Here is a 12,946-nt window from a genome sequence, read left to right as displayed (position 1 = left end):
TAAGCTCAATCGGAAAAAACCATGTTTTCCAACCGCAGCTTCTGCACTGGTCTAAAAGTTCAGTTTACTTGGCATTTTCCACTCATATGCCATGCCGCACCTCGACTTCCATGGGACAGTCTTTAGCAGACCATATTACAATGTCTGTCCTCTGTGTGGTCTAGACAATCTCTGGGAAGACCGACGTCTTTTCTAAGTCGACCCCCATCTCTCGCTGGTCGGACTCGTCTAGGATCGAAGTGGTGATTGAAGCTGGTTTCATGCTTGTCTCTCCTGCCTTGACGAAATCGATCATGGTTGGTGCTCTCTTCTTTCTAGTTTTTTTCTTCCTTTGCTAACGCTGCAGTGAGTCTGCTAACTCCCTAAGGACTGTGTCATGCCTCCACATGTATCGACCATGTGTCAGTGAATTATGGCGCGATGACAGGACATGTTCCATGGTACCTGGCTTGTCACAGAGTTGGCAACTAGGGTCATCCACTAAACCCCATCTGTGGAGGTTGGATGGAGATGGCAACAGATCATAAACTGATCTCAAAAGAAATTTGAGTCACAGTGGCTCGTACTGCCGAATGTCTGACCAAGTTAGCCTCCGCTCTGTTGTTGTCTGGTATGTCTTCTTCCTACACCTGGAGGTTGAATCTTTGTGTGACATTTCCCTTTTTGATTACCAGGCTCCTCGCCTTTTTTGGTTTGAACTTCATTCTTGCCCATGTCGCAGTTGCTCGTACTGCCAAATGTGTGCCCAAGTCAACTTCCGCTCTGTTGTGCTCCACTGGTTCCATGCAAATTGTCCTCCCATTTCGACTGATCGAGCTCGTCTGTTCTCTTCTTCAGTTTCTCTTAACTCCTTATGTATCATCTGGCTCTTTTCCCCTTTGGCTTGCCGAACGCTAGCGTTGTGGTTTGGACACACCAAGTCCTTGTCTTCCCTCCGTTGTTGTCCCGTCAATGTCTTTGTGCCTCAGTCTGCATTGGGACACTGCCTGTCTTGCTGAACATTCACCTACTGTACGTTGCTCTATGCTTGTCCTCCGGATCATGTCGTCTGATGATTTTTTCAATGTCACCACAAATCCTTCGCAACCTTGTACTCTTCCAAAACTGAGGATATTGGGAGTTGTAACTATTTGGTTCTTCCATAGAGACCTATCCTGGTGAAACTGAGTCGGACAACAAGCCCTCTACGAAGGTATCTACGATGGTTCTTTCAAGGCCTTCCCCAGTAGAGATTGCTATCTCATATAACATGAGGGTCCACATGAGTCTTGGCAACAATCAATGTTGAAATAGACATGCCTTAAATTTGCCAGGGAGAGATGTCTGATCTATTTGCTTTAGACCATCCTGGAGTTGGTTCTTGACGCGGCTGTCATTCAGATGGAGGTTGAATATTTGTCTGACATTCCCGTTCTTGATTGCCAGGCTCCTCGACTTCTTTGGTTTTGACTCCATTCTTGCCCGTGCTACTCTCTCATCCAACGCTGAGAGAATCCAACGAGCTTGCACGTGTGTCGTTGTAGTTATGGTCAGGTCATCCATGTTCCTCTGTTAGAAGGTAGGCAAATCTCTGAGACTGTCTTTGATCCTCTGCTTTGCCTCTTTGCTGCGTGGATTATCAAGTTCATCCCCACCACAAATAACACAACTGAAATAGTTCAGCCAGGTTCTATTCCCTTCTCGAGCTTCTTTTATGGTGTTGAACTTTCACCTACAGCAAACCGCAGTTGAATGCAACTGAAGTACCAACTGATGATCCCTTGAACATGGTCTGTGATGTGTTAGTGCTTCAGTGCGGTCTCCATAAGCTTGTGTGGTATGGAAACATAAGCGTTGGCGAGGTTTAGTCAGACAGCTGTGACGTCGTTGTGTTTTACCCTAGCCTCTCTGATGATTTGACTGATGGCACTTGTGTTCCACGCATCCCGAAAAACCTGGTACTCCTCCTTTTTGCAATGAGGTGTCAATGTACTGGTTTGATCTCAGGTAAGTTGTCATTCGTTTGGCCAGCAAAGCAAGTTGAGTATGGAGATGGTTCTGCATTGTGCAATGTTCTTTGTGCCCTTTTCCTTTGGTGTAAATTTTCGCTCTGCCTGTTGCCAACAATCTGGTACTTTGCCTTTCCATCTTAAATACCTTATATGGAATACCATTTGGACCTGGTGCAGACCCTATTCTTGCCCTCTTCACCACTTCGGTTACCTCTTTCAGTGAAGGTTCCTTTGTGTCAAGTAGAGTGGTCGGCTGTACTACTGGTTCAATCCTATGGCAGTTAGTTACCCAATGGGACGTTGCGTGCGTTTCCGTCAGAAACTACGATTTCTCCCATGCTGCTCTTTATCTTGCCTGATTTCTCTTTATCAGGTATATTTTTGGAGAACTTGAATAGATTTGAAATGAACTCAGCTCGACGCTTGGCTCTTTTCTTCCTCTTGTCACGCAGCTGTTCTGGTTTGCGAAGGCTTATAAGTTGTGCCCTCTGGGTATCTCTTAATTGCCGCAGTCCTGACTTCTCTTCTTCCCAGGCCTCTCCATAACTCTTTCAGTTCACACATGATGTCCTTGATCTGCAGCTGCCTTCTGTTTGTCCGTCCAGTTGTTTTTGCAGTTTTCTGAATGATCTGTCCAAATCTTTCTTTCCCGACGGTGTAAACTAGTCTTGTTAAGGATTCCATTTTTCGTTCAGCTGTCTCTTGAAATGTTGTCTCAAGTATTTCATGAAGGTCTTCATCTAGATCTTCTCAGACTTTCTTGTCTGCAGTCTTCGGCCAGAATATTCATGGCTTCCTTGGCAATCCATCCTTGTGAGCTGCTGTAAAGGTTGCGTGCAGAAAGTCCGAGTTTGTATCTGGGTCACTCTGCATTTCTATTAAAGCTGATTGTGGTTCATCATTATCAAATACTTCTCCTTGAACCTCCATTTCTGACTTATGTGTGTTCATAGTAAGCTCCACAGTCGCCGAGAGGTCCCAAGTACTGTGGTTTTGTTCCTGACTAGGATCCTCCATCGTCTCAGACCAGATATAAAACCTGAGCGTTGCTGCCGACTTGCCATGCGCCCACACAGTTTTTGCTTGATGGATGTGCAAGCTCTAAAGGTTCTTGGAGACCTTACTGCACCTACATTTCGTTTCAGCTTTCCTTCCAGTCAAAGTCGATTGGATAAGCCGTGTCGTTACTGTTGCATCCATCCTATTGAGTCTTTCATCCTTCCCCCTCTCGGAAGACTGATGGTATTCATCTGTAATGGAGTCTGTAGGTGAATAATGGGTGTCCTCTCACGGAGACTGCAATCTGGGATGCTACCCCTTCTTGCCTCTGGCCAGTTTGTTTATTGTCACCTGTCTTTCCAGTGTCACCAATCTATTCTTGGTTGCCATCTAGTCTTTCCTAGAATCCACCGGGTTTCCCAGAAAGGTAAGGTGTTGTATACAGCCTGTGCTGCACAGAATATTTATATTTCTTGAAAAACAAATAATAAAGTCACTATTTGATATGTACCATATATTTAATGTACAAAATAACATATGCAATCGATATACAGATAAAAAGATGTTTAATTATATACCTGTTATCAGGTTTTGGAATTAAAATATGTACCCGCTTGGCGCCATCAGCTAATGGATTAAAAAAAATACTCAAGGTAAAACAATCATAAAATCAACTGTATTCATTTTTATATTCATTATGCATCAACAAGCTTTTGCAAATTAATCAATCTCCATTCAAGACACAATATAAATTTAATATATTCGTTGCTTTATGCTGTCGTACTTTCAAAACACATTTTGTTTACCAAAGTGCAGCTTGAAATCTTTCTAATTCCAAGCATTTAATATTTAATTATAATCCAACTTGTAAAGAAATGACGAACAATGCAATGCAAAACGAAATCCATGTATCATAGCTTAATGGTGATATTGCCAGACAGAGCTAAAAAAGAGTTATTCACACTTTAGTATAAGCAAATAATACATTGTATTACACCAAACACATTTAGAGAACAATATGTTAATCTACAGTAAACAAGGCAGTGTTATTTCAGTGAACAGACTATAGTATAGTTTTGTGATATATATAAATAAACATGTATCTCGATTCTCCCATCAACGGCCATATATACGTAGCACATTCACAAGGGATGCAGAGCTCGCTATGATTATCACGATTTCCGTGATAGATGTTAACTACTGACCGACAAACTTACAGTATAAGGTTATGAGAAATTCAGGTTGATGAAGACCATTGGTAAGTTTTAAGGTCTCCATCGTGACTTCGCTGGGAAACTATTATATTTCTTTGTGCTATATGAAGGTCCATGTTTCTGATTATGCTCATAAGGCTGCCTTGTGATTTTGTTGCCACTACCCTGATTCTCACTTTGATGTCATGACATTACTTTGATTTCGTCATGACATTACTTTGATTTCACCTAGAACTACATAGCAAATATCATCAACGCCGCAGAAGGTGCTATTTCGGAACACCTGGTTTTATTCTTGATCATTTTTAAGGGTCTGCAGGTAATTTTTCCCTTTATTCATATTCTGCACTAGTCTTGTTGATTTTGAGTTCCAATATGGTTTTGGTCACACTCTGGTATTATCTTGTGTTTATTTTGAATATGCATCAAGAGTGTGGTTTTAAAAAAATATCTTTTAATGGTAAATTGTTTATAAATATGTTTCAATACTAGCACAACCTTATGATTATTCCACTTGTTTTGGTATGCATTTAGTTTAAATTTACCACTTTGGGAAACTATCACTTTACTAAATTTGATATTTTCATATGCTTAAGACCGTACTTAATCTAATGATATGCTTTATTTAGGAATGTGTTTCAGCTCTGCTACATTTAGAAATATATATAATTAATCAACACCAGACTTACCTCAAAAATGCATTAATTTAGGAATACATATCAGTCTTCTATTATATTAAGAAATATGTACAAAAAAAATAGTATTTAAGTTAAGGTATATGTTTTAACATTGAATATTATTTAGGATTGTAAGTCGCCAAAGCATCACTATATTTTGGAAATGTTTATCGATATTGAACAATTTTTAACATGATGCTTCACCAGGTAGGTCAGGAATAGGTGTCAGCATTGATCTTAATTTATGAATACATTTCAGTGTTAAATTGTATTTCAGACTACATTTCAACATTATTCTTTATTTGCCAAAAACATCTCAACCTTTTGTTTTAAAAAACAAAACCATATTAAGAATAAATGTTATCAGGTGGTATATATCTTTCAACATTGTATTTGAAGAACACGCTTCTTTCAGGATCATGTTTCAACATTGTACTTTACTTATAAATATGTACCAGCATGATACCTTATTTAGGAATATGTTTCAGCATTGTGAATCAGGAAATATATCATAAATGATATCTGAAATGATTTTAGGAATGCATTAATTAAGGAGTGTGTATCAACAGTGTATATTTCAATTAAGAAATAGGTATCATTGTTTTATTAATTAATACCCACCAGTGTTGTATTTATTTACGAATTTATATTAACCAATTAACCAATTTTATTTCGGCAAACATATCTAAGTTTGTTATATTCATGAATATATATCAATATTGTTTGATATTGATCTTTTTTTTCTCTCAAGAATACTGTTAACATTGATTTATTTTAGTAATATCAATATTGTAATCTATTTAGTAACAACAATTTCACCAATGTACAGGAAGACTTATGACTATCGTATTGTAATGGTATACCAGAGATATATTTTCATGATAATAATGTAATAGGAACTAATATCTAAATAATAATGTTATAGGTACTAATATCTAAATAATAATGTAATAAGTACTAATATCCATAGCTTACACAACTGCTGTGGAATGTAAAACAGCAGATATATACAAATAGTGTTTACTTATCTTATTACAGCTAATACTCATTGAATACATAAACAGAAGTGTTTATACTACAGTAATATATTCTACATACATAAGGTCTACTGTCCTACATCATTCATCTGTTAATTTCTTTATCAATATTTGTAAAAAAAAATTGAATAAAGGAACACCCATTTAATGGTATTTTCAGGACCCAGGCCTTCCGATACTAATCAGACCTAAGATTAGCCTTTATTGATGGTACTCGGAACTAAGAAACTGTCTTTTGGTGGCATTAAGAATCTAGAAAAACACTTGTTCAGGTACCCAGAATCTAGGATTAGCAATTTTGACAGTTATCAGAACCTATAAATGGCTTTTCTGAAGTGATGCCTTTGTTGATGGTATTCAGAACTGAGGAACAGCCTTTTTTGTCGGAATTAACAATGTAGTAATAGTCTTTTTGATAATATTCAGATGTCTATGTCTCTTTTCATAGAAGTATTATAAACAAAAAGTCAATGCCATAAAATAAGGGTGATGAACACAACATACTTTAATGCCCATTGAAGTTGAACACTACAAGACTACATGACAAGTGATCTTGGCATTTAATCTACATGCCATATTGTCCCTGTTTTGATCGACTTAAATGCACTCCTTTTGTCCATGTCATGCTTGCTACACAAGCGTTGCAAAGGAAAAGATAATAAAATCTAAATATCAGTTATTGCTGTATATTCAACTTTGACATCAGGATATTCTGTTTGAACAAATACTTGTTACTCAAATTTAAAAAATCAAAATATTCTTGACAACAAAATATGTAAAAGAACATTTTCAACAACTAGCACCATTACTTATTGCCACCATTTTACTTTGATATCTGCGTGTGACCCTTTTTTATTTTTCAAGGGTTCCCAGAGAGCCTGTATCAGTCACCTGGATATATAAGCAATTGTGGCAAAATTTTCTCATTGAAAGTAGTATTATGAATATTTTCCCATATCAGGCTCTATCTCTCTGGTCCCAAGGATGCTTCATAGCAAATCTGGTTTAGATCTGTATGCATGTACATATGGTTATAGGGTTGGGATCTCAATGGTTTCATTACCTGAGAATAAGTCTCATGGGGTGGGGCCAGATCCTGGAGCTAATCCTGGTAGCAGACTTGTATTTTTTTCTTCATGCCCAGTAAGCAGAGCAACGGTTATATGATGGGGATCTCAACCGTTTCCAAGTTATGACTGAAAGGCTAACAAAAATGTTTGCATTACTGGTCATCATACTATTTACAAGTATCCTAGCTCTAGAGCTTGTGATTCTCATGTTATGCTGTTTTATCTTTTAACATAATTGACCCCTGTAAACTCAAAGTAGGTCAATGGCATATATATAAGTAAAGTTAAAGCACTCCTATGTCAAGGTCATAGATATAAGTAAAGTTATAGCACTCCTAGGTCAAGGGCATAGATATAAGTAAAGTTATAGCACTCCTAGGTCAAGGTCATATATATAAGTAAAGTTATAGCACTCCTAGGTCAATGTCATAGATATAAGTAAAGTATAGCACTCCATTGCAGGTACATACTGGCCAAACATTAGGAACCTGGGACATGCAGGACTTAAGAAATTCTTTTAGGTTTTTACCCATTACAACCAATGTTAACCTTTCACTCCTGTCACATCTTAAACTTTATCTTTTGATCTAAACAGGACATGCACCGCTGGTCTTAATATCATATCCAAGAATCATGGCTTTAGACCTATAGTCCTTCAGAAAATGTTGCTTGAAATTTGTTAGCATATTTGAACAATGTGACCTTGAAAGTAGGACAAGGTAATTTATATGACAAAACTACATAGCACTCCATCCAAGGAACCTACAGGCCAAATATCAGGACCCTGGGACCCTCAGTTTTAAAACCGAAGTTGACAAACAAACGACGAATGCTGCACCATTAGATCATAAGCATTCCATCAAAAATCAGAAAACACACAGAAATATTCAATAGCTACTGGAGCATGCATACAAATTGTAAATAGCTATTTTGCCATGCACTGAAATAGTTATTGCAATTAGAGCATGCAAAGAAAGAGAGTAAAAGCTACAGGATCGTGTTCAGGAGAGAGTAAAAGCTACAGGATCGTGTTCAGGAGAGAGTAAAAGCTACAGGATCGTGTTCAGGAGAGAGTAAAAGCTACAGGATCGTGTTCAGGAGAGAGTAAAAGCTACAGGATCGTGTTCAGGAGAGAGTAAAAGCTACAGGATCGTGTTCAGGAGAGAGTAAAAGCTACAGGATCGTGTTCAGGAGAGAGTAAAAGCTACAGGATCGTGTTCAGGAGAGAGTAAAAGCTACAGGATCGTGTTCTGGAGAGAGTAAAAGCTACAGGATCGTGTTCAGGAGAGAGTAAAAGTTGCAGGAACATGCATGGAAATAGGAAAAAAATACTTAGACACACAAAATATAGTAAAATATCTGCTGGATCGCACATAGAAATAGTTAAAAGATATAAAGATATTCACAAAAAGAGTAAAATACATGTAGCTGCTGGATCATGCACAAAAAATAGTACATTGCTACTTGGACATACAAAGAAAACAGTAAAATAGCTTCTGGATCATATACAGACATAAAAGCAATTTTAGAAAATCAAAAACTATAAAAAGAGGGTATCATACAAAAACTTTAACGGCAAAATTAGAATCATTCTTATACATGTATAAAATTTACATTACATAACTTAAGTGGTAATAAAGGCGACTGGGAAGTCCTGAGGTACATTGGTAGCTGATTAATATATGGTTTCATTGTAAAACAATGGAACAGTATTCTGCTATGTTATATATCTGTGGATAACAAATAATGGCTGGACAGGTATCAAACTGACCCTACATGACAGGTAAGCTTTAATATTATACAGGTGGATAGGTGTCTATAGGTAAAAATCAATCACATGGAATGCTCTTGTATACAGGTGATTAAATTACTTATTTAAAATGTTTACAAACTTAACAATACACAGCAGTTGGACATTTTAATTCATATCTAACAAAATAATTGTACATGTTTCAAAAGTTAACAAAACAAAACAATTACTAAAGAGACCTGACAAACTGATGTAATGGTCTGAGGTATAATCAGATGTATAGGAATGGGAATTAAAGATCACTGAGTAATCCTCAGAGCTTTAGTATAGATAATCTGCTTGTGTCTCCCTAGATGGAGTTTTCTCTTTTAATTTGAAGGACAGGTCTATTTGACATCTGACAGAGATTGGTCAAGTGGTGGAGCCACTGGTCTGCCATGCAGATGACTGAGGTTCAATTATGGGTAGTCTCCCACTGGTGCGGGGTCTAATCATCAGAATAGTCCCTCAGAACCACGGAGTAACTACACTGCAATGTTTCTGTGTACTCTCCCACTGGTCCGGGGGCTACCCATCAGAATAGTCCCTCAGAACCACGGAGTAACTACACTGCAATGTTTCCACTTAGACAATCCACTAAAAAGTAACAACAGGACACAGGGGTTGTTACACCTTTTATGCATCATAGTCAATACTACATACTCCTGACATACGTGTGTACTATATCTACAACTTCTACATCAGTATGGCTGGTGCCTGTGCTCTAACAAACAGGCAGTGCTCTGGAACACATACTCCTGACATACGTGTGTACTATATCTACAACTTCTACATCAGTATGGCTGGTGCCTGTGCTCTAACAAACAGGCAGTGCTCTGGAACACATACTCCTGACATACGTGTGTACTATATCTACAACTTCTACATCAGTATGGCTGGTGCCTGTGCTCTAACAAACAGGCAGTGCTCTGGAACACATACTCCTGACATACGTGTGTACTATATCTACAACTTCTACATCAGTATGGCTGGTGCCTGTGCTCTAACAAACAGGCAGTGCTCTGGAACACATACTCCTGACATACGTGTGTACTATATCTACAACTTCTACATCAGTATGGCTGGTGCCTGTGCTCTAACAAACAGGCAGTGCTCTGGAACACATACTCCTGACATACGTGTGTACTATATCTACAACTTCTACATCAGTATGGCTGGTGCCTGTGCTCTAACAAACAGGCAGTGCTCTGGAACACATACTCCTGACATACGTGTGTACTATATCTACAACTTCTACATCTGTATGGCTGGTGCCTGTGCTCTAACAAACAGGCAGTGCTCTGAAACACTTTTCTTCAATTGCATATATATATGAACAAAATTAACACAATGATTTTTCAATGTGGCTAAACAAAACGTGTGTTAACTTATACAGATGAATAACATTTAATGTGATTAATTAATTGCTAATGAACAAAGCATGGCTGATTATCAAAGCATCTGAAACATTTGTTCAACAACATTTCATGTTGACATTGTATTTCAACATCATCATTCTTACATGGTCATTCTTCAACTAACGTACAGGCCTTGGAGCTAGAAGAGGAGCTAAATCATCAAACAAAATGTTTGTAAGGCCAAAAAGTGTGAAATATAAGTTTCACTACCTTTCACATGTATAATCAATTAGTCTTCTACAATAACAATGATTCTGACATAGGAAACAAGAAATAATAATAAAAAAATCACTTTTTTCTGTGTAAAACAAAAATTGGTTTACTAAAAGAAAAGTGAAATTTTCCCCTTTACCTTTAATTTCATATATATCCCCATTGTATATCATGAGGGCCTGTATCTACTATAGTAGTAAAGTTAGAAACAACAGGCAAGTTACCAGTATAGTCGGCACCCTGAACAATACAACTGTCTTGATTAATTTTCTATTAGGCAACTTTTTTTACATTGTCGGAAATAATTTCACTGCCAGAACACATTAGATGGACTTGACAATGATTATCTTTGTAGGCAATCTTTTTGATGTTAGTTGCACCATGCCTGTATACATGTTTTAGTAGAAGTCGGAATCCAATTCCTCCAGGTCAGTGCTGGCTGAAGTTTCGAGAGAAGACTCTCGTATACAGGAATCTCGTAAACTGTGGCTGGATTCAAGCCTGGACGCCAACAGAATCTGTTTTCTCTGAAAATGGAAATTGAAAATAAAAGATGTTGTTCTACATGTATTACGTTACATGTGGAAACAAGAATTACTGGTGGAAACCTAACCTACAAAATACAAAAATGTACTGAGTGTTATGTTATACGAGATTCAATACAATTGTTAAATGCAATATTTTTCATCCTATTATTTCACTATCCATATTTTTTGTCACAATTCAATCCAAACCTGCAGTTTGTAAACAGTTTTGAAAATATTTCGGGTTAAATTTCGATGAACATTAAAACAAAATAGATCTCAAACACGAAATTTAGTCCAAATTAAGAAGTAAATTCTACACAAATGCAGGAATTTAAAGTTAAAGTTCAATGAATAAGAAAAACAACAATCTCAAATGTATTAATTGTATGGGCTTAAAAGTTTAATCTAAATATCAATATTTCTAAGCTGTTTTGAAAGTATTATTGTGATGAATAATGGTAGAAATGAATAAATGGAATAGAATTAGTATAAAATATAACAAGCGGCCCATGAGCCTTAACGGTCCCCTGAGTCCTACAGTATTCATTTTTGTTGTTGAAATATGAAGTGGAGATAATGATGTCAATTTGAGTAAAAATAAGTTAAGTATAACTTTAAGTTAAGTTTGTCAGGAAAATGAGTTGATCATTCCTAGACTGAGTTTCAGTAAATACGACATATTAGAACTTGATTTTAAGTTTGATTTTTTTTTTTTCAAAAATGGCAGCAATGGCGGCCGTATTGAATTTCTGAATGACCTGAAAAATAACAACACTTTGTCAGGACCATGAGTTGATCATTCCTAGCAAGTTTCAGTTAAATCGGCCAAGGAGAACTTGACTTTAAGTTTGAAATAGTTTTTTAAAATGGCCAGCACTAGCGGCCATATTGGATTTTTGACCGACCCAAAAAATAACAACACTTTGTCAGGAACATAAGGTGATCATTCCTACCAAATTTCAGTTAAATCAGCCAAGTTGAATTTGACTTTAAGTTTGAAATAGTTTTTCAAAATGGCCCGCCCTGGTGGCCTTATTGGATTTCTGATCGACCTGAAAAATAACAACACTTTGTCAGGACCATGAGTTGATCATTCCTACTAAGTTTGAGTTAAATCACCCCAGATGAACTTGACTTTAAGTTTGAAATAGTTTTTCAAAATGGCGGCCTTGGCAGCCCTATTGGATTTCTGATCAACCCGAATAATAACAACACTTGGTCAGGGAGTTGTCAGTAACATTCTGATGAAGTATCTCAATGAAATCCCTTTTACAGTATTTCAGCTTAAGTTGATAACGTAAAATGTTAACAGACGACAGGCGACGACTGACGAAGACGGATAGCAATAGGTCACTTTAGCTAAAGCTCAGGTGACTCAAAAATGTACTATAGAATAAAATTAAATATTCACCTCATCATCATAGGTGAAAATGCGCCTCTCAACCCTCGGGGCGAGTTGACACTGCTCCGTTTCGATCTCGTGCACGCTGGCTTGACGCACCAGGCGGCTAGGTAAGTTGACACACTCCATTGACTTACTCTTCTGATGGACCAGGCTCTTCTTCCTGTAGCATCACAACAACAGCCTGATTCTAATTATATCATAACACTGTGGACCAAGCTCTTCTTCCTGTAGCATCACAACAACAGCCAGATTCTAATTATATCATATCCCTGTGGACCAGGCTCTTCTTCCTGTAGCATCACAACAACAGCCTGATTCTAATTATGTCATAACACTGTGGACCAGGCTCTTCTTCCTGTAGCATCACAACAACTTCCTGATTCTAATTATATCATAACACTGTGGACCAGGATTTTCTTCCTGTAGAGTCAAAACAACAGCCTGATTCTAATTATATCATAATACAGTCACCCAATCTCATGTGACATCATTAATAACAGGACATCAGAAAATGGGAAAGTCAATGTTCATGTCCAGAAATACCTTGGGTACATAACAGAAAGTGCTTCAAAATATATTTTCTGAAAGTAAATGTAATTCTCATAA

The 12,946-nt window shown here is 37.3% G+C and overlaps 1 protein-coding gene across 5 annotated transcripts in view; it reads right to left on the bottom strand.

Moving 5' to 3' along the window:
* Window positions 1-3,500: 3,500 nt before the first annotated feature.
* Window positions 3,501-12,946, bottom strand: part of LOC110443222 (trifunctional nucleotide phosphoesterase protein YfkN-like) — a 28,173-nt gene continuing 18,727 nt past the window's right edge. For 4 of the 5 annotated variants that reach the window (XM_021487291.1, XM_021487293.1, XM_021487292.1 and 1 more), the window contains 2 exons: window positions 12,347-12,500; window positions 3,501-10,935 (listed from right to left, as the gene is read on the bottom strand). In XM_021487291.1, coding sequence (XP_021342966.1) covers window positions 10,807-10,935; window positions 12,347-12,500 — 283 coding nt within the window. In that variant the 3' untranslated portion in view covers window positions 3,501-10,806. Of the gene's footprint in view, window positions 10,936-12,346; window positions 12,696-12,946 lie in introns of those variants that run through there. The other variant, XM_021487295.1, reaches the window with a different exon arrangement.

This window comes from Mizuhopecten yessoensis, unplaced genomic scaffold (genome assembly GCF_002113885.1).
Source record: "Mizuhopecten yessoensis strain PY_sf001 unplaced genomic scaffold, ASM211388v2 scaffold716333, whole genome shotgun sequence".
Lineage (NCBI taxonomy): Eukaryota > Metazoa > Mollusca > Bivalvia > Pectinida > Pectinidae > Mizuhopecten > Mizuhopecten yessoensis.
Note: the sequence above shows the minus strand (reverse complement) of the source record. Positions and strands in the feature narration are given on the sequence as shown.